At 43.2% G+C, this 27224-nt stretch overlaps 1 protein-coding gene across 3 annotated transcripts in view; it reads right to left on the reverse strand.

Annotated features, from left to right (window-relative positions):
• The window catches only part of LOC138784614 (glutamate decarboxylase 1-like), a 47967-nt gene extending 44619 nt beyond the window's left edge, over positions 1–3348 (reverse strand). For 2 of the 3 annotated variants that reach the window (XR_011361887.1, XM_069960237.1), the window contains exon 1: positions 802–885. Coding sequence is in view for 1 of the 3 variants with exons in the window: in XM_069960237.1 (XP_069816338.1) it covers positions 802–832 (31 nt within the window). In the remaining 2 variants the exon portion in view is untranslated. Of the gene's footprint in view, positions 1–801; positions 886–3317 lie in introns of those variants that run through there. The other variant, XM_069960238.1, reaches the window with a different exon arrangement.
• Between the last annotated feature and the right edge of the window lie 23876 nt (positions 3349–27224).

The raw sequence follows: 27224 nt of genomic DNA on the forward strand, positions 1-27224 counted from the left end.
ACTATACAGCAAAGATCTCAATGAGAGATCAAAGTGTATTTACTAGAAGTCCCCCAGGGGGGCTTCTAGTATATGTGTAAAAGTAAAAATAAAGTGATGTTATAAGTAAAAAGCCCCCTCCCCTAATAAAAGTCAGAATAACCCCCCCTTTTCCCAGGTTATAAATAAAAATAAATAAACAAACAAGTTTGCTATCGCAGCGTCCATAATCGCCCAAACTATTAATCACATTCCTGATCTCGCACGTTAAAGGACGTAAATGCAAAAGAAATCCCAAAGTGCAAATTTGCGCACTTTTGGTCGCATCAAATCCAGAAAAATTGTAATAACGTAATAAAAAGCGATCAAAAATTTGCATATGCGCAATCAAGGTACCAATGGAAAGTAAACATCATGGCGCAAAAAATGACACCTCATACAGCCCCATAGACCAAAGGATAAAAGTGCTATAAGCATGGGAATAGAGCGATTTTAAGTGACATATTTGTTAACAATGGCATGCAAAAATTTAGCCTGTCATTGCAAAGTACAATTAGTGATGCAAAAAATAAGGGCTCATGTGGGTTTCTAGGTGGAAAAATGCAAGTGCTATGGCCTTTTAAACACAAGGAGGAAAAAACAAAGGGTTAAGGGAGCATAGAATACAATTTGCTAAAGTTAGAGACTATAAAAACAAGTACAATTATAACAAATCAGATGAATACACAATAATTTACCATCCTGGTACATTTACACTTGTCTAAAGCAGAAGCAATTCTACAAGAAAACATTAGTGAAAGTTATATAAAGAGCAAGTCTTACAGATCTCATTTGTGGCAGTCCTAAACGCCATTGTTCTGCTGAGCTGACTGCCCCTTGTACAGCACAGATCCACTTCTTGTTAGCCACAGGAAACCAAAAAGCAAATGATGTGCGGTGTACTCCTGTGCAGGCTTTTTGTACTCTAATGTGTGAGGCGTGTCCTACTTGTTCCAAGGTGGGAGGGTTTTCTTGATCCTGTCTGCTTGATGCCTTCAGGCTACATCATGAATGATAGATGAACCGCTGATGTTTATTATATACTTTGTCAAAATTTCCTCTACTCTCAGGTAGTCATGTAGTTAATTAAAACTTAGCTAAGATGACATGAAATGATGCTAAAATTATGTTGAAAAGTGAGTTTAAAAGTGAGTTCACATTTGTTGAAAAAGTTTTCCTGACTGAAAAGCAGTTTAAGAAATGTTTTTGATAATTGTAAAGTAACCTGAGATTCTGTGTCTCCTAAAAAAAATTGTTTTGTTAGGGTATGTTCACACTGAGTAAAACAGGCGGAATCCCACGGTGGAACTTTCCGCCGCAGAATCCCGCCTGTCTCAGTGTCCCCTAGCCTTTCTATGGGAGAGCGTGAGCTCCTCCACTGCCGCCGCTCTTTGCTCAAAGAAGTGACATGTCACTTCTCCAAGCGGAGGAGCCCGCGCTCTACTATAGAGAAGCAGTGTCACACTGAAGCAGGCAGGATTCCACAGCGGAGAGTTCCGCTGCGGAATTCTGCTTGTTTTACTCAGTGTGAACATACCCTTAATACTGAAAGAAATGTTACAACCTATAATGCAATTTTTTTCCCCTACACATTATGGCCTCTTTCCCATTTGTAGTGTTTTTGTGGCCCTTTATTCAGAGCTCATCTTAATCAATAGACCTATTTACATGTCCATATGAAATAACTGCATGTTTAAAAAAAAAAAAAAAGCGGCATACACTACTTTCACCAATTTTGCAGATTGAATACATCCATTAAAGTGTATGCAAAGGGATAAAAATGCACATGTATCTGATCTGTACTTCATCAGTTTTTTTTATTTTTTATTTTGTCATAGTTTTTTAGGCAATGTTCACACACAGCATTTTTTCTTAGTATTTTGGTCAGTATTTTGCAGCCAAATCCAGGAGTAGATTTATAATGTCCTATGTGTGATGCCAAGAAAAATTATAATGTCCCTTTGGTGGTATAATTGTAATATGCTGAGGGTATTGTGTTGCTGGGTGGTGTAGTGCAACCTTAGGGCTCACCTTCTGAAACCTTCCTGTCACGGTGGGGTCCGAGGGTGCTGAGGCCCATACACACAGGGACATATAATTTTTAATAAAAGTCTTCACACAATAGCGGTGAAAGTATATCAAGACTTTACTTGAAGGATAACTATGTACAATCCAATACAGGGGCATCTGATGACGGTAAACTGTTGGCTTGATCAGAGTCCTTTGCTTCAGGAGGAGGGTTACCTTGGTTACTATAGCTTAGACTTGGTGCATAAATAGGATTTTCAAAGAGACAGACCTGTTCCAGAGACTTTATAGCTTTCCGCCTTTATAAGGTACGTGTGAATAGGTACTTGAAGTTACTGAAGAGACTTGACGCTGTCGACGCTCACTATCATGTAGTAGGAAGACGCATGGACACACTGACTTGGGAGCCAGGAAGATACGGACAATGAATGGGAGACCCTCTACTCTCTATCACCAATCCGACAGCAGGCACTAATAAATACAGAGGATGTCCTGCTGAGACTTAGAAGACACGTATAAGTCCTTATGGCTAACTGGAAACAGGTTAGGGGGTTGAAGATGGAGTTTGACAGGATTACTGAGGTGATGCAGGGAGGTTGTATGTGACTCTGGCAATGCCAGACTACCAACTGACAACTGAGGAGACCGCACAGCCCTTCTGGGTAAAAGGTGGACGGAGCTAGCTTTCCCCTGGCCAATCACTAGGGTGTAATAGGTTGCAGGGGAGGAGCACTGAACAAGCTTGTATTATAAGCAATTAATACACAACAACATATTGAATAAATACATAGCAGAAAACAATACCATTACAAGAGAGCTAAGGAAGAGCAGCAAATACATAGGCCCTAATACAGACTAATACAGTCTAAGGTTGCCAATAGCTACAAAACATCTCCAGACCCCTAACAATAAATACCGTTCTGGGCCATTACAGATTGAAAACACAGAAAGGCTATGTTCACACACTGTTGAAATTGAGTGGATGGCCACCATTTAATGGCAAATAACGGCCATACTTTTAAAATAACAACAAATATTTGCCATCAAATGACAATGATCCACTAAATTTCAACAGTGTGTGAACATAGCCTTTCTGTGTTTTCAATTCACTCCTGGTTTTGGTTGAAAAAAAATGACCAAAATGCTGAGCAAAAATACTGTGTGTGAACATAGGCTAAAGCTATGTTCCATCACAGTATTTTTGCTCAGTATTTCTGTCAGTGGAGCGCTATCTTCTCCAGCATACCCTGGATCAATAATGGGCGTAGTACCTTTGTAAAAATGTGGTGACTGTGACTTCCAGAATTGTGTGAGGAGGACAATACAATGGCTCCTGTGCTGTCTGCAATGGGCACTAGGGAGCAGCGTTGGACTTGGCCACAGGGAGACGGGGGTTCCTCAGTGGGCCCCTCCCCCCTCCTTCCTGTTGATGGGCCCCTGCAGAGCCAGCATTAGCAGTGTTTACTAGCTGTCACATGACCGGGCTCTGGGTGATCTTTCCCAGCCAGATGACAGCAGGTTCCAGGCCCCCTGCTACAGGCAAACTCCTTGGATGGCTCTCCTTTGGCCCTCAGTGGGCCCCAGCATGCTGGTCCTCCCCTCCCTATCATAGATGCTGGTGTCAGAATGTGCAGGAGGAGCAGGACGCTGCAGTTATGTCACCAGCTCTGGCTGCTCACCTCCTCACCAGCCTGCTCTTACAGAAGTGAAAGAAGTTCTTATCAGCGCCCAGGAGGTCAGATGTATGGCTGCCATTGAACAATCATCAGGCAGAGGTCAGAGGTCAGCTCCCTTCTCTGCTGTCCTGTGGTCTCAGGAGGAGGAGCTTCAGGAATACAGACAGGTATGATGGATAAATGTAGAGGCAGGTCTGACATGTGACTGTGCAGGGTGTAAATACAATGGGGGAGATTTATGAAAGGGTGTAATAATACACCTGGTGTAAACTGCCCCCAGCAACCAATCACAGCTCAGCTTTCAGCTCTGGTAAAATATAAGGAGCTGTGATTGGTTGCTGTGAGCAGTTTACACCAGGTGTATAGTTACACCCTTTCATAAATCTCCTCCTATATGTATATTTGTGTGACTGAATCTGTGTGTGTATATATATACTTTAGATGTGGGGATGTAGAGTGTATATATGTCACATCAAAAGAGAAAGACATGTTATATAGACACTAGCACTCCGCAAATAAATGTAATAGTGGCCCCTATAGTACACAACATGTAAAAAAAACACCACAAAAGATAAAAACAAAGATAAATACAAAAAAAAAAATAACAAAAAAGATAAACACCAGGAGGCCATGATGTAACAATCGGCCCCTCAGAACAACCGACGCTCGTATAGAACAGGACCCAATATAGAATGAGAATGCTTTTGTACTACACCAATAAATGTGTACACAGTACAGAAATGTAGTGCTGCCCAATATAAACATATACACTCACCGGCCACTTTATTAGGTACACCATGCTAGTAATGGGTTGGACCCCCTTTTGCCTTCAGAACTGCCTCAATTCTTCGTGGCATAAATTCAACAAGGTCCTGGAAGCATTCCTCAGAGATTTTGGTCCATATTGACATGATGGCATCACACAGTTGCCGCAGATTTGTCGGCTGCACATCCATGATGTGAATCTCCCGTTCCACCACATCCCAAAGATGCTCTATTGGATTGAGATCTGCTGACTGTGGAGGCCATTTGAGTACAGTGAACTCATTGTCATGTTCAAGAAACCAGTCTGAGATGATTCTAGCTTTATGACATGGCGCATTATCCTGCTGAAAGTAGCCATCAGATGTTGGGTACATTGTGGTCATAAAGGGATGGACATGGTCAGCAACAATACTCAGGTAGGCTGTGGCGTTACAGCGATGCTCAATTGGTACCAAGGGGCCCAAAGAGTGCCAAGAAAATATTCCCCACATCATGACACCACCACCACCAGCCTAAATCGTTGATACAAGGCAGGATGGATCCATGCTTTCATGTTGTTGACGCCAAATTCTGACCCTACTATCCGAATGTCGCAGCAGAAATCGAGACTCATCAGACCAGGCAACGTTTTTCCAATCTTCTACTGTCCAATTTCGATGAGCTTGTGCAAATTGTAGCCTCAGTTTCCTGTTCTTAGCTGAAAGGAGTGGCACCCGGTGTGGTCTTCTGCTGCTGTAGCCCATCTGCCTCAAAGTTGGACGTACTGTGCGTTCAGAGATGCTCTTCTGCCTACCTTGGTTGTAACGGTTGGCTATTTGAGTCACTGTTGCCTTTCTATCAGCTCAAACAAGTCTGCCCATTCTCCTCTGACCTCTGGCATCAACAAGGCATTTCCGCCCACAGAACTGCCGCTCACTGGATGTTTTTTCTTTTTCGGACCATTCTCTGTAAACCCTAGAGATGGTTGTGCGTGAAAATCCCAGTAGATCAGCAGTTTCTGAAATACTCAGACCAGCCCTTCTGGCACCAACAACCATGCCACGTTCAAAGGCACTCAAATCACCTTTCTTCCCCATACTGATGCTCGGTTTGAACTGCAGGAGATTGTCTTGACCATGTCTACATGCCTAAATGCACTGAGTTGCCGCCATGTGATTGGCTGATTAGAAATTAAGTGGTAACGTGCAGTTGGACAGGTGTACCTAATAAGGTGGCCGGTGAGTGTATAATCTCATGCAACCTACAAACATAAAGATGTCAGAGTGCAAGAACAAGCAGGGGCAGAGAGCATGTATATCACCAGTATGATGGGGTCCAGGATCCACTGATTCCCAACCTAATAGTGCAGTCTAACATAAAGTAGAGCACAGAGAACACGGTGGGCGGCTAGATGAGTGCCAGCCATGTTCTCTATGTGCCACCCCCTAGTGTCACCTCCTCTGCCCACTGTCTGCTCCTTACGGCGCCAGATTAAAATAGCCAGCACTTAGCCATCACTTGTGCCAGCGATTTTACTTTGTACATGCCGCTGCCACAACTGACAGAGGCATTTAACCCCTCCTGTGCACAAGGAGCTATGCTGGGAGTTGTTGTGCACAAGGAGGTATGCTGGGAGGCTAGGAGATATGCTAGTATTGGTATCAAACTCAAAATTCTGGTATTGTGACATCCCTACTATGTGGTGGCATGAGTCATTATCTGGTAGTATTAGTCACTATGTGGTGGTCATGGTGTAGTAGTAATATTTGCCCCTTTATTGGTATATTAATAATATTGGTCTTGTATTTTTGGATTTGGTCTGTAACAGTGTGATTGTATGGTGATAATATAGTAACAATATATATATTTATATATGTGTGTGTGTGTGTAGTGTGTGTGTGTGTGTGTGTGTGTGTGTGTGTGTGTGTGTGTTAATGTTATATCTCCAATTAGTGCTGTTCTGGGGTCACTTCCCCCACAGAACTATGCATTCTGATCTCCCGCAAAGGCTCCAGTGTACAAGGCACCTAGGATCCTCCATCTACAACAGCTGCAACCACTACAACTCCCAGCATTTATTGACAGCACACAGTTCTTAGGATATGCTGGGAATATCTGAAGTACATCTGAAAGGAAAAATCCCTGATAATACCTGTTTCCCCGAAAATAAGACATCCTCCGAAAATATGGCATAGTGGAGGATTTACAGGATAGCCTAAAATAAGGCATCCCCTAAAAGAGATTCCCTTGCCGACACCCTTTGCCAACAGGCCATTAAGGAGAGGGGGGTGGGGTCGTTGAGGGGCAGGAGGTGGGGTGGCCAGAAAGGGTGAGTTGTCTGTTTATGCTGGCTTGTGATGACAACTACTATACAGTATATAATAAATGTTGTTGTTTTTTTCCTTGTTCAACAATAAGTGTGAATTCTTTTTCATGGAAAAATAAGACATCCCCTGAAAATAAGACATATCACATCTTTGGTAGCAAAAATTAATATAAGACACTGTCTTATTTTTGGGTAAACAGGAGTAGCTGGTGCTGTACATAGGTTTATTGATGGATCTTCAGGGCTGGTTGTGACAGACTACAGCCAGCAAAAACCTCTACGCAATCATCACTTAATAAAGGATTGTACTCTCTGGAATTACGACTCCCAGCATACCTTGAGAGCTTCATAAGTGTAGGGCATTCTAAGAGAATACCCTTAGGTGTGCCCCACTACACAAGAACCAATGGCCCCCTATGGTCCTTTTACATCCAGTCTATATGCCTGTGTGCCCTCAAAAACCCAGTTAGTTGGCTCTGATGCAGTGTGGGCTTAGCCTAAAGGTGTTAAAAATGTATATGTTAAACAGGATGTCAAGAAAGGATGCTACTGCATGCCCTACAGCAGGATCTGTTTCATATTGTCTTCTGTTATAAAGAAATACAGATTGAAACATACACTTTTTTGTTGGATACAAAACAAGATGTTTTTTGCTATCCGTTTTACCCCCTCCCTCCCGGGCCACTTTTCGTTTTTGCGTTTTTGTTTTTTCCTCCTCGTGTTTAAAGGGCCACAGCGCTTGCATTTTTATTATTCATTGTGATGACTGGTGGCCCCTTAGACTCTGCTCCCTGGTGTGGCTTATGCCATTGCTAGTGATAGTCCAGTTGATCCACTACTCCAGGGGTTACAATATGTTGATTTGGTTGAAATAATGTGCTTCATTGTTGCAGATGGAACATTGGCCATTTGGGCACACATGATGTAAACATCAGCCTTTTTGTGCCCAATATTTCCACCCGTTAAAAAAATATTCTCAAACTATCCATTTTCAGCTGTTTTTGCATAAAAATCAGCAGGTTTGTTTTTGGCTTGAAATAATGGCCTGATATGGTCTGAGACTATGTTTTCACAGTTGACTCACATTTTTATATGTGAGTCAAAATGTAAACAGATTTGCATAATAAATAACTGATGGGAATACTGTAAAAATTTGCCCGGTCCAAGGCTTTTACCAACCAATACTAAGGGCCCTATTACACCAACAGATTATCTCACAGATTTTTTCAAGCCAAAGCCAGTAATGGATATGAAAAGACATCTCAGTATTTCCTTTATTTTATTTTTCTTGTTCATATTCCATTCCTGTCTTTGGCTCAAAAAAATCTGTCAGATAATCTGTTGGTGTAATAGGGCCCTTAGGGTCCTTTTAGATGAGCAGATTTCTCATCCCATCAGGGCTGCAAACAAGCGTGATCAGCGAGAACAGCAACTCGTTTGCTGAGCTTTTATAGGACACGAGAAATCTAGCGGATGCACTGCATGATCGATCCTTGTATCGCTCATGCAGCCCTGGAAACTTACAGCATTGGTATACAGTTGCACTCAAAAATTTACATATACCGCCAGAATTTTTGCTTTCTTGTTTTTTTTTTTCCAGAAGATATGAATGATAACACAAAAACTTTTTTCCCACTCATAGTTAATGGTTGGGTAAAGTTATTTATTGTCAAACTGAGTTTTCCCTTTTTATAAATGACAATGACAACCAAAAACATCCAAATGACCCTGATTAAATGTTTACATACCCCAGTTCTTAACATCGTGTATTGCCCCCTCTAACATCAATGACAGCTTGAAATCTTTTGTGGTAGTTGTGGATGAGGCTCTTTATGTTCTCAGATGGTAAAGCTGCCCATTCTTCTTGGCAAAAAGTCTCCAGTTCCTGTAAATTCCTGAGCTGTCTTGCATGAACTGCATGCTTAAGATTTCCCCAGAGTAGCTCAATGATATTGAGGTCAGGAGACTCAGATGGCCCCTCCAAAACCTTCACTTCTGTTGTATCCAATGACAGGTCTACTTGGCCTTGTGTTTTGGATTGTTGTAATGTTGTAATTTCCAAGTACGTCCCATGCGCAGCTTCCAGGTGATAAGTGCAAATTTGCTCCAGTATTTGCTGATAATGTGCTGCATTCATCTTTCCTTTAACTTTGACCAAGTTTTGGGTGCTTTTGTAGATCACACATCCCCAAAACATCGGTGATCTACTCCCGTGCTTTCCAGTAGGAATGGTGTTCCTTTCATCATAGGCCTTGTTGACACCTCTCCAAATGTAACATTTATGGTTATGGTGAAAAGTTAAATTTTGGTCTCATCACTCCAATTGACCTTGTCCCTGTTGTTTTTTGGCTTGTCTCTGCGCTGTTTGGCGTATTGTAGGCATTTATGTCATTTGCGCAGTAATAGCTTTCTTCTGGTGACTCGACCATGCAGCACATTTTTCTTCAAGTGCCTCCTTATTGTGCTTCTTGAAACAGCCACACCACTATTTTTCAGAGTCCTGTATTTCAGCTGATGTTATTTGTGGGTTTTTCTTTGCATCCTGGACAATTTTCCTGCCAGTTGTGGCTGAGATTTTTGTTGGTCTACCCAGGGGCGGATTAACTTTACCATAGGCCCTGGGCTGTTCACCAAGCCTGCCCCCCCCCCCCAACCCACTGTAACTATGGCAGCACTAGCCTGGCGTTCATAGTACAGGACAGATAATGTCATGATGTCCTGATTTGTGCAAAATTGCCATAAAAAACTGTGATTTTTTGAAAATCATGGCAGAAGTGTATCCAGGAGATAATATACCACTAAAAGTATAAGTCTTTTTGGGTGGTCATGGGCCCCACAGGAGCTCAGGGCCCCGGGCTGCCGCCCGGAACGCCCCTATTATAATCCACTACTGGGTCTACCTGACTGTGGTTTGGTTTGTACAGTGCCCCAGATTTTTCATTTGTTAATCACAGTTTGAACACTGCTGACTGGCATTATCAATTCCTTGGATATCAGAACAAAGTGAAGGTTCTAGAGTGGCCATCTCAATCTCCTTACCTCAATATCATTGAGCCACTCTGGGGACATCTCAAGCAATCTCAGGAATTTACAGGAACTGGAGGCTTTTTGCAAAGAAAAATAAGCAGCATTACCATCTGAGAAAATAAAGTGCCTCATCCACACCTACGACAAAAAAATACAAACTGTCATTGATGATAAAGATTTTTTGAGCATGGTCAAGAGATGCAATCAGCGTTTGCTTGGTCTTTGGCTGATCACAGCGCCTTTTACACGGGCCAATTATTGGCTGCAAGAACATCATTAGCGACACTCCTGGCCAATAATCGGCCCATGTAAAAGGGCCCTTTATTGGTGGGAATGGCTTCAGAAAATACATAACAGGCTAATCACTGATTCAATGTGCAAGTCTGTTTATATTTTAAGCACACATAAAACACATGATTCAGCTGCGACATAAATACACAGTCCTGGGTCACTTTTTTTACATGCAAAAAAACGCATGTGGCCGAAAGCACGCACCCATTTCTTCATCAACAACCACGCAATGTTGTAAGGATTCTTAGCAACATCACACTGATATTGGTGATTGCATGGGGGCGTAGTTTTGGCCACATGCAATGACATGGAGATATAGAGGTTTCCCAGCCCCCATGGGACATTGCCAGTTGTGTGATTTAACACTTGGTGGCTTTTTTTTTCCTCTCCTTTTTCTGTTGGGTGGCTGGTAGTAGGCTATCATTTATGCCTCCCTTTGTAAACAGGCCTAGTGCCTATACAAAGCTTCTGACACCATTCTACTTAGGAGTGAGCTCCAATCTACAGGGTACACTTGTACAATAATTGCTAATTTACTGTATTGTGTTATATACAGTACATATTATTATTCTACATTATATTATACTCAAATATGTATCCTGCTTCATAATTCTCTTGCTAAACTAAATTATGCTTTTTAATATAATCCTACTAGATGTTCCAGAATAGAATGTAGTTGTTTTGTTTTGTCTTGTCCCAAGGAACTGGTGAAGGTTAGGACACGGAGGTCTATGCTGCAAGACAGGTTTATTGCTTTGCACAATAGGGTCCAATGTCTCTAATTCTTCTTTTATCTTTGGTGAATGGGACCACTATACTAGCTGTATCTTAAGTAAATATTATTAAAAGGTTTAATACTCTTACCTTTTCAGATTGCTTTGATTATTGCTGAGAACTGTTTGATGTAACCTACGTGTCAGGGGCGTAACTAGAAATGGCTGGGCCCCATAGCAAACTTTTGATTAGCCCCCCCCCCCCCCCCCCCCCCCTCAATCGACCACTATGCCATCAGCCCACTCAGCTCTACACAGGTTTTGTACACCATATAAATTATAGTACAGTTATATTAAGTGACTCACAGGGGGCGTCTTCTCTGATTGGAGTTGTTTCCTTTTCATTTTCTTCTCCATCTGTCCTGGGTCATTACATGAACTTCTCCGAGCCACAAATCCACAGAATCTGCAAGACAGACATATTAGTCTCCTCACTCTGGCCCCATCCTCATCTCTCTACAAACTGCACATCTGTATTGGCCCCTTTACACCCTCGTTTAGTGGATAGCCCTGACACTACGTGACCCCCTTATAGTATATGCCCCTATGTGTATTCCCCCTTACTAATGCCACCTGTGTTGGCCCCTTATAAATTACCCCGTGTGTTGTCCATCCCCCTTGGTCCATGGCCCCCCTGTATATCCCCCATCGATGTTCCCCCTGTATTATCCCCCATAGATGGCCCCCTGTATACCCCCCATAGATGGCCCCCTGTATATCCCCAATAGATGCCCCCCGTATATCTCCCATAGATTCCTCCCTTGTATATCCCCCATAGATGGCCCCCCTGTATATCCCCCATAGATGGCCCCTCTGTATTATCCCCATAGATGGCCCCCTGTATATCCCCCATAGATAACCCCCCCATATATCTCCCATAGATGCTCCCCCTGTATTATCCCCCATAGATGCCCCCCTGTATTATCCCCTATAGATGCTCCCCCCCTGTATTATCCCCCATAGATGGCCCCTGTATATCCCCATTGATGGCCCCTGTATATCCCCATAGATGCCCCCTGTATTATCCCCAATAGATGCCCCCCTTGTATATCCCCCATAGATGCCCCCCCTGTATATCCCCCATAGATGCCCCCTGTATATCCCCCATAGATGCCCCCCTGTATTATCCCCAATAGATGCCTCCCTGTATTATCCCCAATAGATGCCCCCCTGTATTATCCCCAATAGATATCCCCCATAGATGCCCCCACTGTATTATCCCCAATAAATCCCCCTGTATATCCCCCATAGATGACCCCCTGAATATCCCACATAGATGACCCCCTGAATATCCCCCATAGATGACCCCCTGAATATCCTCCTTTGGAAAGCAGATTAAAAAAAACGAAAAAAAAAAACACAACTAACCTAACTCCACCGTCGGCTGTCTTCTCCCGGGCACAGGTGACGGGATCAGCGTGGCTCAGTGTCCACCAGGGCAAGTACTTCCGGGGCAGGGAGCATCTTTAACAAGCGCTCCTGTGCTGTGCCGGAAGTACAGGCTGGGGGTGGACGCTGAGCTCACTGGTAACTGTGCTGCCGGGACGGCAATCTCGCACGTCCCGTCCTATCCCGGGCAACACAGGTACCAGTGCGCTCAGAGTCCGCCCCAAGCCTGTACTTCCGGCACGGCAAGGACCGCTTGTTAGAGATGCTCCCTGCCCCGGAAGTACTTACCCTGGCGGACGCTGAGCCCGTCACCTGTGCTCGGGACATCTCAAACAGCTGCAGCACCCGGGAAGCCTGCTCGGCCGCCGGGTGCTGCAGGCTATGTAAGCTTCGGGGGCCTGCACCACGGGCCCCCGATGCGGCGGGGCCCCGTAGCAACCGCTACGGCTGCTACGGCGGTAGTTCCACCCCTGCTACGTGTATTAGATTTACACAAACCTTTTGTCGTCAGTACATTGCAGCATGGCTGGCTTTCTGGCTGGTGATTTAGACAGAGAGGGATGGATAACAGAGGCAGATGTGTTTTTGGATAAGGCTTATAATTAACCTAAATCCCCCCCCCCCCCCTTTATTAAAAGCAGCTTTGAAATAGCCGAGTGTCACAAGCAATACACAATCTTGTGGTGGGTCATTCAAAAGCTACATCAAAAATAGCACAGTACCATGTGGACTATACATATGGATTCTTCAAGCCACAAGATTGTTTAACTATTAGAAACGGAAGCTACAAACTTCCCCCTAAAATTCCTTTATATATTATTGAAATGTGAAGAAAATAAAGCTTGGTCAGCACTCAACCAATCTTTATAATCACTTGCCACTTGCCATTCTTATGTTCCCCATCAGAACATGCAGCTTAAGTATTGATTTCGGCTCTATAGCAACTTCATAGAAGGCTAATATGTCAGATATTCTCTGATTCAGATACCATGATTAAAAACTGTACAGGTTTGATCGAAACGTGTCAGTTATTTTACTCTGTTTATCTATTGATCAACTGAGGCACTTTCAGTTTCCATCAGTTCATTGTGTTTAGTGTGTGGCACTGTGCTTATTTTGTCACTCTTCCCAACAACCTTTTTTCTAGCCATCTTGAATGAATTTAGCCCACTGAGGCAGGTATGTCCATTGCCTGTTTGGAAAAATTGCAGCACTTTCCTAAATGTGTTATTAAGAAATAACTTCCTTTCTGGCATCTGCGGTGAGGTTAACCCACAGAGGCACGTGGTATAGTAGTCCATTCCCTGTTTGGAAAAATTGTGGCACTGTACTAATTGTCATATCAACCAATAAAGTCCTTTCCTTCCATTTTCTGTCTGGGATTAAAGCTTTTAAAGCTAATGCGCCTGGTCTTAGGACCATGATCAGTTGGTTCAACAATTTAATATAGAGTAACGTTTACAGGGAATCTGTCACCACCCAGGTGACTACCCACCTACCTGAAGTACTGACAGTGTGCTGTGTCTGGAAGTCTCCTTGTCAGCATGTTACCTTTTGATAATTCGTCTGTGTAGTGGATTATGTGCAATCTCGGGTCTCCTACTCTGGTCCCTTTTTTGACTCCACTCCCGTCGTTCTCTGCTCAAAGAATTCTCATGTCAATTCTCTGAGTGGAGAGGGGAGGAAGCGAACACACGAGTGCACCATTTTTGCTCAGTGTGAACTGAGCCTAAGGCTAGGCCTGCTCAGCTTTGCCTATTACTGACACATTGCATTGCACCAAAGTAAAGTCTCCACAGTGGGACAATAAAATAAAAAATAAAAAACTAAACAAAGTAACATACAGACATAATCCCCCATAGTCCCAATACAAAAATAAATGTAGGGGGGGGAAAAAGGACACATATTTAGTATCGCCACGTCCATAACAATGTTGGCAATAAAATTATCACATAATAAACCTGCACGCTGACAGCAGAAAACTAATGCTAATTTGATCATTTTTTTTCATGAAAAATGGTGTCTGTTTTCTGTCTGGGTTCACACTATGTTTTTGCAATCTGTTTTTTCATTAGTTTTTTTGCAAAAAATACTATGAAAAACAGATGAAAAAAACTGATGCATTTGTGTGCATCTGTTTTTCCATTGACTTCCATTACTTTAAAAAAACTGATCCTTTTTTTGTAACGTACAGAAAAACGTAGTCAATCTCATTTTTGTGTCCGCTGAAAAAAAAACAGATCCGTTTTGCTCCTTTTTTTTTTAGAATTGAAGTCAATGGGTAAAAGGATCAAAGCTCATGCACATAAATGCCTCAGTTTTTATCATTAATTTTTTGCAAAGAATGGATGAAAAAAACAGATTTAAAAAATGTAATGTGAACCCTACCTTACGCTGCACTTGACCAATCAAGGGTATCTCCACCAACACTTCAGACAGCAGTAATAGAGAGAGCCCCAGGGTAACTACAAGTACCAAAATTAACCGCTGAGGTGCAGCCCCCTTGCAACCTCTACGGCAGACCCCTAGAAGTAAAAGGATAGAGAGAGGTAATTCAGAGGACGGCCCATGAAAAGTCTGCTGCAGCTTCTAACTTCAGGTCTCCTTGCTAAGCCCCTTTGGGTCAATAAAAGTGCTAATGTTGGTGCTGCCACTTCTAGATGTCTGTTTTAAGCCCTTCTGGGTAAAATAGATAGCCCCTATTGGTGCTGCCACTTTAAAGTGTCCACTGATGTCCTGGGAGAAAACGTAATTTTGCTCCACTGATTCAACAACGTCCACTTCTGTCCTGAAAGTAAGCGTCATTTCACAACACTCATCCACTGAAACAGTCAATACCATTTATAACTGACAGCTTCAGTGCTGTAATGTGTTAGATATTGTATCGGCAGTAGTCATGGATCTGCTGTACCACCGATAGCATTGGTGTAAGCTGCACCAGGGACCCTAAAGGGCCGTTAATTATCACAAGCGCCCACTGCAAGATCGCTTCATCGCTGCCATGCGCAGCTCACAGCACACGTGGAGTTGAAGAGGATGCCAGAGGCCATTCTTCTGGAGCCCCAAGAGAAGGTGCACTGTGACCAGCACTAAGCTTAGAAGGTATGCAGCTGCCATGAGCAGTTCTCTCCCTCACCCCTTCCTCCTGCTAGGGCTGTGATATGGATATGGAGTCTGGGCAGCTGGGGCTCAGCACTGTGCAGGAGGAGGGAGGAGGGGATGCTCCAAGAGGTAGTTCATGCTGGGGCAAGAGAAGCTCAGCATGGGTAGATAGTGGATGGGGGAGGCAAAAAACTTTCACACTGACAGGAATAATAAAGATAAAAGCTGTCAATGTGTTAACCCCTTCTTTCCAAATGCCAGGACACAAGTGGCGGATTAAATGTACCCTGGGCTGTCCACCCAATATGAACCCCCTTCCCCCACTGGCCGTAATAATCATTGTCTGGTCCCACCGCCAGTCGCACACAAGCCCAGAACTGTACTCTGACCCAGTCTCCCTCACCTTCCAAATCATAGCAGATCCACTTCAGGCTGGGGCTTGCATGAGAGGACATGACTGTAGAGGTAATCTCTTCATACCTGTAACCCCTCGCCGGACAGAGAGTGCTGCATGCATGTGCCCACAGCTGGCCTGCTCATTCCTTCATGTCCCCTGCAGTCTCTGTCAACCCTTGTGTTTCCCATCCTCTCCATTACTGCTATAATGTGCCTGCACTTACACTCAAGCACTCACACTGCTGCATAGAGAAGTCTCTGTTACTGTACTCCTGCACAGCTCGGTGATTCTCCATTCCTGATTGGTCGATGCTGAACACACACCCTTCCCAATTGCTGTCATGTGACCACACAGACATATGCCAGCAGTCCTGCTTCTCTTTTCTAGCCCGTTGTACTATGTTACTGCATTATGGGGATCTGCAGCTCCATCCTATATCTACAAACTGCTGCTGTTTTTCCTGTTTTATGCACTTACTATTCATTATACTCCACATGCTGATAGTATACTGTACAGTAACTTATAATATGACATTCGGCTGTTTCTAAATGTTTTTTACATGTTATTCAGAATAAAAAAATCATTTTTGGGGTGGGGAACAAATTTTCTGCATTTCAATGATTTCTTATGTGAAAATCTGCTTTGGTTTAAGAGTAGATTTGGATTACAAGCATGGTCCCGTAACAAATTATACTCATAATCCAAGGCACAACTGTAATCATTGTCCAGTCCCATCGCCAGCTACAATGCCCCCTCTCCCCCCATCGATAAACTTAATCCAATTTCTTGACTAGATGAAAACGTGAAAGGTAACACACTGCTCCTCTGGGTTGGGCTTGAGGCAGCTGTTTCTGTTGTTTACCGTCCTTGGTTTCTCCTCTCCATCATAGCGCTCAGTTGGATCCGTTTTTCTATTGAATTTCATTTTCTATTGACGTCCATTAAAAAAATAAAACGGATCAAAGCGTATGCTTTTTTTTTTTTTTTGCGTACACAAAAACATGGTATGAGCCATCACACATAGACCAAGAGATTGGAAGGGGGAGTAATAAGGGTTAGAATGGAGCAATTTTAAGACAATTCCTTTTTTTTTTCTTATTAAAAAGCTTTATTTAGATAACAAATGATTCAAGGTTACAGAAAGAAGAATGGGAGAAGGGATGATAAGGCACAAGAAGTACAAAGAGAGGTAAACATGTCTTGAGGCAGCTTATCATACAATCTATACACTTCATTTAATAGGACAAACCAAATGTCGGCTTTGCTACATCAAATATAAAAGGGCAATCATAGTACCTCCAGTGATAGCTACGGGTTCTCCAAATTGTAACCTCCAAAACCAAGATAAAAAGAAAAAAGAGACAGAAAGAGAGGGGGATGCCAATGCAGTCCTCAAGAAGAAAGAATTATCAGCTGCTGTATGCCCTGCAGGAAGTAATGTATTCTTTCCAGTCTGACACAGTGCTCTCTGCTGATATCTTTGCCTTAGATAGGAACGGTTCAGTGCAGGAGAGGTTTTCTATGGGGATTCATAGAAAATCGAGGCAAAGTTCCTGTCTCGACCAGAGATTTCAGCAGAGAGCACTGTGTTAGACTGAAAACAACACAACATTTCCTTTAGGACATACAGCAGCTAATAAGTGTGGGAAGACTTGAGATTTTTTAATAGAAGTAAATTACAAATCTAGCTTTCTGATATCAGTTGATTTAAAAGAAAAAGGACAGAGGACAGGCTGACGATGCAGAAAGGGGGCAGGGCGTGATGTCACAGGAGGCTTAGCTGGATTCACCATCTCTGATCAGCCAGGAGCAGGTACTGAAACTTCGCTAATTGTGCAAAACTCTGCAGTGCAATTAGGGCTATGTTCACACATGTTGAAGTGTCATTGCAGTACTGCAGCGTATTCACTAAAATGATGCAGTAACACAATCACATGATGCTAAACGGCACAGATATCCCACCAAAACAGAGGGCTATAACACTCATATAATTCAAAAATCCAATGTTTTATTATGTAATCAAAAAATATATAGAGATTAAAATTATGCACAGAACAAAGTAAAAATTCTTCACATAGGATATATCACAGCCACATGAAATGTTTACAGGAAGGTATATATTAAACGGCACAGAGCATCAGAGCCGATACTGCCAATCCCACCTGGAGAAAAAACGAAGCATAAACAGTATATCCCATGTAACATAATATTGAATAAAGTTCTTATTGTGGGGCTCAACCTCAAAGATAAACAATGCTTTATCATATGTGCATAGAGATGAAAAGAAAAAAAAAATAATTAAATTTAAAAAGTTCTTTACTTTATTCCAATATCAGCGTTACAGGTAGAGAATACAGCGTGCTGTGTGGTGTTACAGGTAGAAAATACAGCGTGCTGTGTGGTGTTACAGGTAGAGAATACAGTGCTGTGTGGTGTTACAGGTAGAGAATACAGTGTGCTGTGTGGTGTTACAGGCAGAGAATACAGCGTGCTGTGTGGTGTTACAGGTAGAAAATACAGCGTGCTGTGTGGTGTTACAGGTAGAGAATACAGCGTGCTGTGTGGTGTTACAGGTAGAGAATACAGCGTGCTGTGTGGTGTTACAGGTAGAGAATACAGCGTGCTGTGTGGTGTTACAGGTAGAGAATACAGCGTGCTGTGTGGTGTTACAGGTAGAGAATACAGCACGCTGTGTGGTGTTACAGGTAGAGAATACAGTGTACTGTGTGGTGTTACAGGTAGAGAATACAGTGTGCTGTGTGGTGTTACAGGTAGAGAATACAGTGTGCTGTGTGGTGTTACAGGTAAAGAATACAGCGTGCTGTGTGGTGTTACAGGTAGAAAATACAGCGTGCTGTGTAGTGTTACAGGTAGAGAATACAGTGTGCTGTGTGGTGTTACAGGTAGAGAATATAGCGTGCTGTGTGGTGTTACAGGTAGAGAATACAGTGTGCTGTGTGGTGTTACAGGTAGAGAATACAGCATGCAATGTAGTGTTACAGGTAGAAAATACAGCGTGCTGTTTGGTGTTACAGGTAGAGAATACAGTGTGCTTTTGGTGTTACAGGTAGAGAATACAGCGTGCTGTGTGGTGTTACAGGTAGAGAATACAGCACGCTGTGTGGTGTTACAGGTAGAGAATACAGTGTGCTGTGTGGTATTACAGGTAGAGAATACAGTGTACTGTGTGGTGTTACAGGTAGAGAATACAGTGTGCTGTGTGGTGTTACAGGTAGAGAATACAGTGTGCTGTGTGGTTTAAAGGTAAAGAATACAGCGTGCTGTGTGGTGTTACAGGTAGAAAATACAGCGTGCTGTGTAGTGTTACAGGTAGAGAATACAGTGTGCTGTGTGGTGTTACAGGTAGAGAATATAGCGTGCTGTGTGGTGTTACAGGTAGAGAATACAGTGTGCTGTGTGGTGTTACAGGTAGAGAATACAGCATGCTATGTAGTGTTACAGGTAGAAAATACAGCGTGCTGTTTGGTGTTACAGGTAGAGAATACAGTGTGCTGTGTGGTGTTACAGGTAGAGAATACAGTGTGCTGTGTGGTGTTACAGGTAGAGAATACAGTGTGCTGTGTGGTGTTACAGGTAGAAAATACAGCGTGCTGTTTGGTGTTACAGGTAAAGAATACAGCGTGCTGTGTAAGTGGGAGCACAATGAAATGATAAAGTACTGCAAAAATTTCAGTAACACAATGAAACTGCAATGAATGAACACAACCTAGATGTTCTGCAACAGATTTTGGCGGGGAATAGGCAGGGTGGAGAACTGTGATGAACAGCTGAGGGAAAGCAATGCATTCTGGAACCTGTAGTACTGTGTACAACTGCTCAACCAGGAAGTACAGAAACACAATACAGAACAACCCCCCCCCCCCCCAAAACAAATGGATTTTTGGTAGTTCCAAAACTTGGATAGGTAGGTAAGTAATGCTGTATGCTTCTGCAGAAGTTTCATTATTATTATTATTATTATTATTATTATTATTATTATTATTATTATTATTTTATTTTTTTAACCTCTACCTGGAGTTCCCCTTTAACACCTTAATGACCAGGCTTGAAATGGCCTTAAAGGACAACTACGGCGGGACCCCCCCCCAAAAAAAAAACACAGACACACACAGACACCATACTCACCATCCCTCCGGTGACGATCCCCACTCCATTCGCCCGCCGTCCGCCTCACTGTCACCTGCCTCCGCCGTCCAGCGATGTCTCTTGCTTCCGGGTCCATGAGAGAGAAAAGGCTGCCAGTGCGCTTGCGCACCGGCAGCCTTTTCATTGGCTGGAGCGCATCACATGGCTTCCAGCAAGCTCAGCCAATCAGGGCTGAGCAAGCTGGAAGCCATGTGATGCGCTCCAGCCAATGAAAAGGCTGCTGGTGCGCATGTGCACCAGCAGCCTTTTCTCTCCCATTCACCCTCAATGAAGACGCCGAAGAGGAAGAAGACCCGGACCGCCCCCCAGCTCTGACGTCACCCGACACCAGAGAAGAGGACCGTGACGACCGTAATAGGTAATGTATACATTCTTTAACTTCCGGGGTGGGGGGTCGGGGGTCGGAAAGTGGGGGAAGGGGGCCAGACCGGGTATTTAACCACATTACAAAGTTATATAACTTTGTAATGTGTGTTAAATAAGCAAAAAAAAATTTTCGCCGGAGTTGTCCTTTAAGAACCAAGGCAAATTTTATGAATAATAATAATAATAATGCTTTTATTTGTATAGCGCGCACAGGTTCCGCAGCACTTCACATAGTTTCGCCAATTATTTCTCCCTGTCAATAGGGCTCACAATCTAAATTAACATATCTGTATGCTTTGGGTGTGGGAGGAAACCGAAGTACCGAGAGGAAACCCACGCAAACATGGCAAGAACATACAAACTTTTTGCAGATGTTGTCCTTGGTAGGGCCTTTGTCACTTTATTCATTAATAACTTGGGAATGCTATAACCTATCCTGCTGATTCTAAGATTGTGTTCTTGTGACATATTGTACTTTACAATTCTGGTAAATTTGAGTTAAAACCTATAATGAATCTTTATGGGGAAAAAAACTAATATTTTTTTTTAGACAATAAACAGCTGCAACTTTCAAAATTTTCACAAAAATTTTAAAATCAGATTTTTTAAAGGGACCTTTTCTGGTTTAGGCCATGTTCACACAACGTATATTTTCGTAAAAGTACGTCCGTTGTCGCTAATTGCAACAACGGCCATGCCTAAAAAGAAAATATATACGTTACCTTGCCTTCTATGGAATCCCGGCCGGAGCGTATACACATAGTATACACTCTGGCGGGGATCCCTAGCGGTGCGGTAGAAAACTGACATGTCAGTTTTCTGCGGCCGCATTTCATTGAATAGCTGCCACAGAAAACCCTGTCATTGCTCACTATGGAGCAAGCTGCTCCGGCCGCACGCTCCATAGCATGCAGTGGAGAGTTCTGATGCGGGCGTGTACAGATGCGCCAGCATCAGAACTCTGCTGCGCTAGAGATCATCTGGCTGGTACTGCAATACTGGCCGGGATGATCTTTAATTAGGCGGCCCTTTTCGTGACCCGGCCGGGTCACGGAACAGCCAGTCTCATACAGCGTGTGAACATAGCCTTAAAGTGTCACTGTCGTTAATTTTTTTTTTGCAGAAATCAATAGTCCAGGCGATTTTTAAGAAACTTTGTAATTGGGTTTATTAGCCAAATATGCCATTATCTGCATGTAAAAAGCCTTTTCCCAGGTCCCCCCTCCTCTCCTTTCTGCTGTTCACTCCTCAGAATCAGAAAATCTCGACAGTTTATTCATCGGTCCGATCTGTCTGGTCTATGAAGAGGGGAGGGGGTAGGGGGAAGGAGCTAGATTAGCTGCAGCTGAGGGCCAAGAACAAAGGATTGCTCAGCAAGGGAGCTATTCAGAGCCCTAATTAGAGGTCAGAGAGGTCCATGGTGCCTGGACAGGAGAGAGCATGGGATGTGAATGTAAATTAACTCTTTGTTGTCCTGTTTTGCTGCTTAATGGTGCGTTCACACCTACAGGATCTGCAGCTGATTTTCTGCAGCAGATTTCATTTAAATAACTGAACACAGCATCAAATCTGCTGCAGATCTGCTGCAGATCCTGTAGGTGTGAACGCACCCTTTGGCTGGGTTCACACACAGTATATTTCAGGCAGTATTTGGTCCTCATGTCAGGTCCTCATAGCAACCAAAACCAGGAGTGGATTGAAAACACAGAAAGGCTCTGTTCACATAATGTTGTAATTGAGAGGATGACCGTCATTTAATGGCAAATATGTGCTGTTATTTTAAAAAAACGGCTGTTGTATTGAAATAATGGCAGTTACTTACCGTTATATATAATTAGACACTTGATAAAGAGACCGGACCGGTCTCGAAACGCATTGTGTCGCTGGCATAATTTTTTTTTATAAATTTAATGATATTTTATTTCAATATTACCCCTTGGACCTGTGCCTGTTTTACCCGCCTTGGAGTGGAGGAGGATACTGACTGTCTTTAAAGCGACTCTGTACCCACAATCTGACCCCCCAAACCACTTGTACCTTCGGACAGCTGCTTTTAATCTAAGACCTGTCCTGGGGTCCGTTCGGCAGGTGATGCAGTTATTGTCATAAAAATAACTTTTAATCCAGCAGCTCTGTGTCTAACGGCCGGGGCTTACATTTGTATATGCATTAGGCTGGCACACCCTCTCTGTCCCTCCTCCCCACCCTCCTCAGCATTAGGAATGCTCCAGGCAAATTGCTCCCTATTCCCCACCTGTGTGTATAATGAACATGGGCTGGATTGTTAATACACCTGTGCAAAGCTCAAACAGCAGTAAGTGTTGAGGAGGGTGGAAAGGGTGTGCTAGCCTAATGCATATTCAAATGTAAGCCCCGGCCATTAGACACAGCGCTGCTGGATTAAAAGTTATTTTTATGACAATAACTGCATCCCCTGCTGAACGGACCCCGGGACAGATCTTGGATTGAAAGCAGCTATCCGAAGGTACAAGTGGTTTGGGGGGGAACAGATTGTGGGTACGGAGTCACTTTAATCCCTGTGGGGATTAGTCAGGAGTGGCTGCGGTTCATTCACATGCTATCAGTAAGAATTGTGCCTTACACCAACACAACCTACTCAGGTGAGAGTTCTATGTGCTTGCTTTCACCACTTCAGCCCTGTCTGAATTACGCTATGGAGAGCTGTCTTATATTTTGTACTTACCGTCATATGGCGGCCATCCACTCAATTCCACCATTGTGTGAACAGAGCCTTTCTGTGCTTTCAATCCACTCCTGGTTTTGGTTGCTATGAGGACCTGACATGAGGACCAAATACTGCCTGAAATATACTGTGTGTGAACCCAGCCTTAAACTGCTTTTTCATGATAAAAATGCATTTTTCGGCTAATAAAACCAATTACAAAGTTTCTTAAAATCGCCTGTACTATTGATTTCTGCAATACAAATTTTAACGACAGTGACACTTTAAAGTATATTTGAGGGGACTATATGTTAGCCCCACAGAGCACCCCATTTCAGAAACTGCACCTTCCAAACTGTGCAAATGCACATCCAGAAAGTTTTTTTTAACCCTTTTAGGTGAGTCACAGAAATAAAAACTATGGGGAACATTTAATGAAGTCCGGCGTTTTTAACGCCGGGCTTACAAATGTCCCAGCAGCTCCGGAGCTCAGGGGATTTATGAAGAGGCGCATTGCCTCTACATAAATCCCGATCGCACGGAGGCTGTCAGTGTAAAAATTTTGAAACCTACGCCAGCTCAGAGCTGGCGTAGGTTTCAGTATCATTTTTCCGCTGGAAATTATAAATGCGGTGCATGCAGAGGCCGCGCCCCCTCTGCGTGCTGCCGCACTCTCCTAACGCGCCCTCTCCTCCCCACTGGCGAAGGTGGCGCAGATGGGGCAGATGCAAAAAAATCTGCCCCATCTGTGCCTAAAAAAGGCATTTACACCTTTTAATACTGTCCCCCTAAAGTGTGTAAGAAAATTTTAATTTTCTGTGCAGGAATTTAATAGTAATCCAATATCTTTCATTATTATAAACCTATTATCAGAGAAATGCACCCCAATATTAATTGCCCTGTTTCTGAAGTTTATAAAAATATCCCATATGTGGCCCTATTGCTCTATCTCACGCAACCACAAGGCTCAGATACAAAGAAGCGCCTAGTGAATTTCAACGCCTCTCTTATATTTGGTCATTTTTGACTGTATCACTCCAGGTTTGCAGAGGCTCTGGGGTGCCAAAACATGAAAAACACCCCTAAAAGGACACCATTTAGAAAACTAGACCCTTCGAGGAATGTAACACGGGGTGCGGTGAGCATTTGGACCCCATAGGTGTTTAACAGATTTTCAGAACAATGTGTCGTGAAAAAGGAAAAATTTAATTTTTTACACTAAAACGTTGTTCTAGCCTTTAATTTTCCACTTTTACAAGGGGATAAAAGAAAGGGGAAAAAAATAAAACGTGTAGAGCATGGGGTCCATATTCTCACTGCACCCCTTGTTAGTTTCCTTGAGGGGTGTAGTTTCCAGAATGGGGTCACATGTGGGGGGTTTCGCTGTCTTGGCAGCACAGGGGCTTTGTAAATGCGACATTGCCTTCAAAGCCAAATCCAGCCCCCAAAGTTAAATGGCGCTCCTTTCCTTCAGAGGCTCTTCTTGCGGCCACATGGTGCTTTATGTCCACATGTGGGGTATTTCCGTGCTCAGGGTAAATTGCTCTACACCTTTGTTTTGTTTTTTCTCTTTTAAACCCTTGCACAAATGAAAAATGTCAAGACTGGATCAATGATGTTCTGTAAAAATTTTATATTTTACACTTAAACAGTGGCCTAGCTGTGAATTTTTCATTTTTACAAAAATGTGTAGAGCAGCTTGTCCCGAGTATGGAAATACCCCACATGTGGACATAAAGCGCTATGCGTCCGCAAGACAGGCCTCCAAAAGGAAGGAGCGTCATTTGGCTTTTGGAGGCTGAATTTGGCTGCATTTAATCTGAAGGGCCATGTCGCATGCACAAAGCCCCTTTGTTGCCAAGAAAGTGGAACCCCCACTAGTGACCCCCTTCTGGAAACTACACCCCTCAAGGAATCTAACAAGGGGTGTAGTGTGAAATACAATTTTTTTTTTCATTTTCACAGCATAAATATGCCCATCACTAAGGGGTCCATATGCTAGTTGAACCCCTTGTTAGATTCCTTAAGGGGTGAAGTTTCCAGAATGGCGTCACTTGTGGGGGGTTTCCACTGTTTTGGCAACAAAGGGGCTTTGTAAATGCAGCATGGAAAGCCTCTAATGGGAATGGGGGCCATGCCTATTTTTTAATTTATTTGTGGGTATAATGCCAATTATTAGTTCATATGGTTGAAAAGGACAGGAGTCCATCAAATTCAATCTGTGTTGATCCAGAGGAAGGCAAAAAAACCCTCACGAGGCAAATGACAGTAGCCTCGTTGCAGATAAAAAATTCCTTCCCGACTCCATAAGGCAATCAGAATGGTGTCCTTCCTGATCCCCCTTTTACGGCACACTCTGCACTTCTTCTGAGATCACCCGTTTTCCAGTGTGGGGGACTTTATCTGGAAAATGTTGCCCTGATACGATATGGGGTCCTTCTTATCCAAAAGCGTTGGTGCCCACTCCATGGCTGCTAAATATTAGGGCTTTTATTACTGCTTCCTGGAATTCAAGGAATTTCCCTGGGTGGCCGGCACATCTGTACAGCACAAATGCATTGTACAATACCGTTTGGACCAGATGTACGGCCACCTTTTTGTACCACATTCTATTTTTTCTTGTGGCGTTATATGGTTTGAGGACTTGATCTGAGAGATCAACTCCTCCCATATTCTAATTTTAGTCTAGAACACAATAGGGTTTTTGCACCACATTTGGGGCAACACGGACAGGGGTGGTGCTATTACTGTGAATTGTGGTCAAAATAAAGACATCACGTTTGTCCTTATACGTGACCAACAACATATTTTCACTGGAAAAGCCCCTGCTCTGACCCCTTGGCATTGGTTGTCTTACCAGAGGATTTGGGAGGCCTCACTGATTTTTTTTCAGATCGTGGCACAAGCTACAGTAGCTTGGGCAGGGAGGAACCGGAGCAAGGGGATGCTGTTATAAAAGTTATCCAAGTACAGGTTATAACCTTTATACAGCAGTGGGAAGATCAGTTCCCAAACAGTCATCCCATTACTCCTAGGATGGGGGAGGGGGTCATTCTGGGTGTTGAATTCGGGTGTCCATTCCTTCATACAGTCTAAGGCCATGTTCACTGACCGGGACCCGCCGGTACTGGCCGGAACCAGCCACAGGATGGCACAGGTGCAGCTCCTGTGCCCGTTTCATCCAAGGACGTAAAAGGATGTACAGTTACATCCACAGTCCACAGTTAAGTGTTTACTTTTTTGTGTGTGAGAAAAATTGTCCAATATTTACAAAGGTTTTTATGCTCAAAATAAACAAATTTCATGCAAAAAAATGCAATAAAAAAAGCATAAGGAAGGAAAAAAAATCACATTTATTAGACTAAATAATAAGTAACCCAAAAACCTGCAGAGGACACAGCAGGTACAACTTTTGTAAATAGTTTAGGGCACATTTACATATAGAAGACATGTGTTTTTTTGCCTTTTCCGTGGTGTACGCCAGGCGTAATCCTCTTCGCCTCATAGACTGGCAGGGGGTGTGGCAAGATGGGAAGGAGGCATAGCCTTGTCGCACACCTAATAAATCAGGGTTTACACCTAGAAACAGGCGTAAAATATGAAAAAAATCTACACATGCTTTAGAGTGAGCCTCTTAGTAAATCCGGGGAGGCAAATGGGGTTTAAACTTAATTTAAGACTGTTGTACACTGCTCTTAATAAATGTGTCCCTTTCCCTTATTGAATGCCAACTAGTAAAGATACCTTTAGTAAATCATTTCAGGGCTCCTTTTGCTTTACATCGGCACAAGGCTACAAGAGTGTTCCATCCTTATAACCCCCTCCCCCCATACATGGCTTCCTCCACTATGGTTAGAAGGGAGTACCTCACTTGAGGTTTTTCACTAATGTGTACTTTTTAATCTATGTCTAACTATGTTATTGTACCTTGAACACCACAAGCAAAGGGTGATGTAAGAAATGTAAGTGGTACTAACCTGGGATGATCAGTGTGATCTTACTGAATATTTCAGTGATCTAATAGGACAACAGAGGATATAATCAGATTAATAATGCGTGGGGTGTGGGAGGGGGGCAATCCCAACCTAGTTTGATGCTTGGATTGCAGCGTAAGGCCATGTTCACACAACATAAGTTCAGTATTAATCAAGGCCGTTGTTGCAGATTTTCAACAACGGCCGTGATTAATACTGAACTTACATTGTGCTGCAGCTAGAGGGAAACCCCGCCGGAGTGT

This window comes from Dendropsophus ebraccatus, chromosome 2 (genome assembly GCF_027789765.1).
Source record: "Dendropsophus ebraccatus isolate aDenEbr1 chromosome 2, aDenEbr1.pat, whole genome shotgun sequence".
NCBI lineage: Eukaryota > Metazoa > Chordata > Amphibia > Anura > Hylidae > Dendropsophus > Dendropsophus ebraccatus.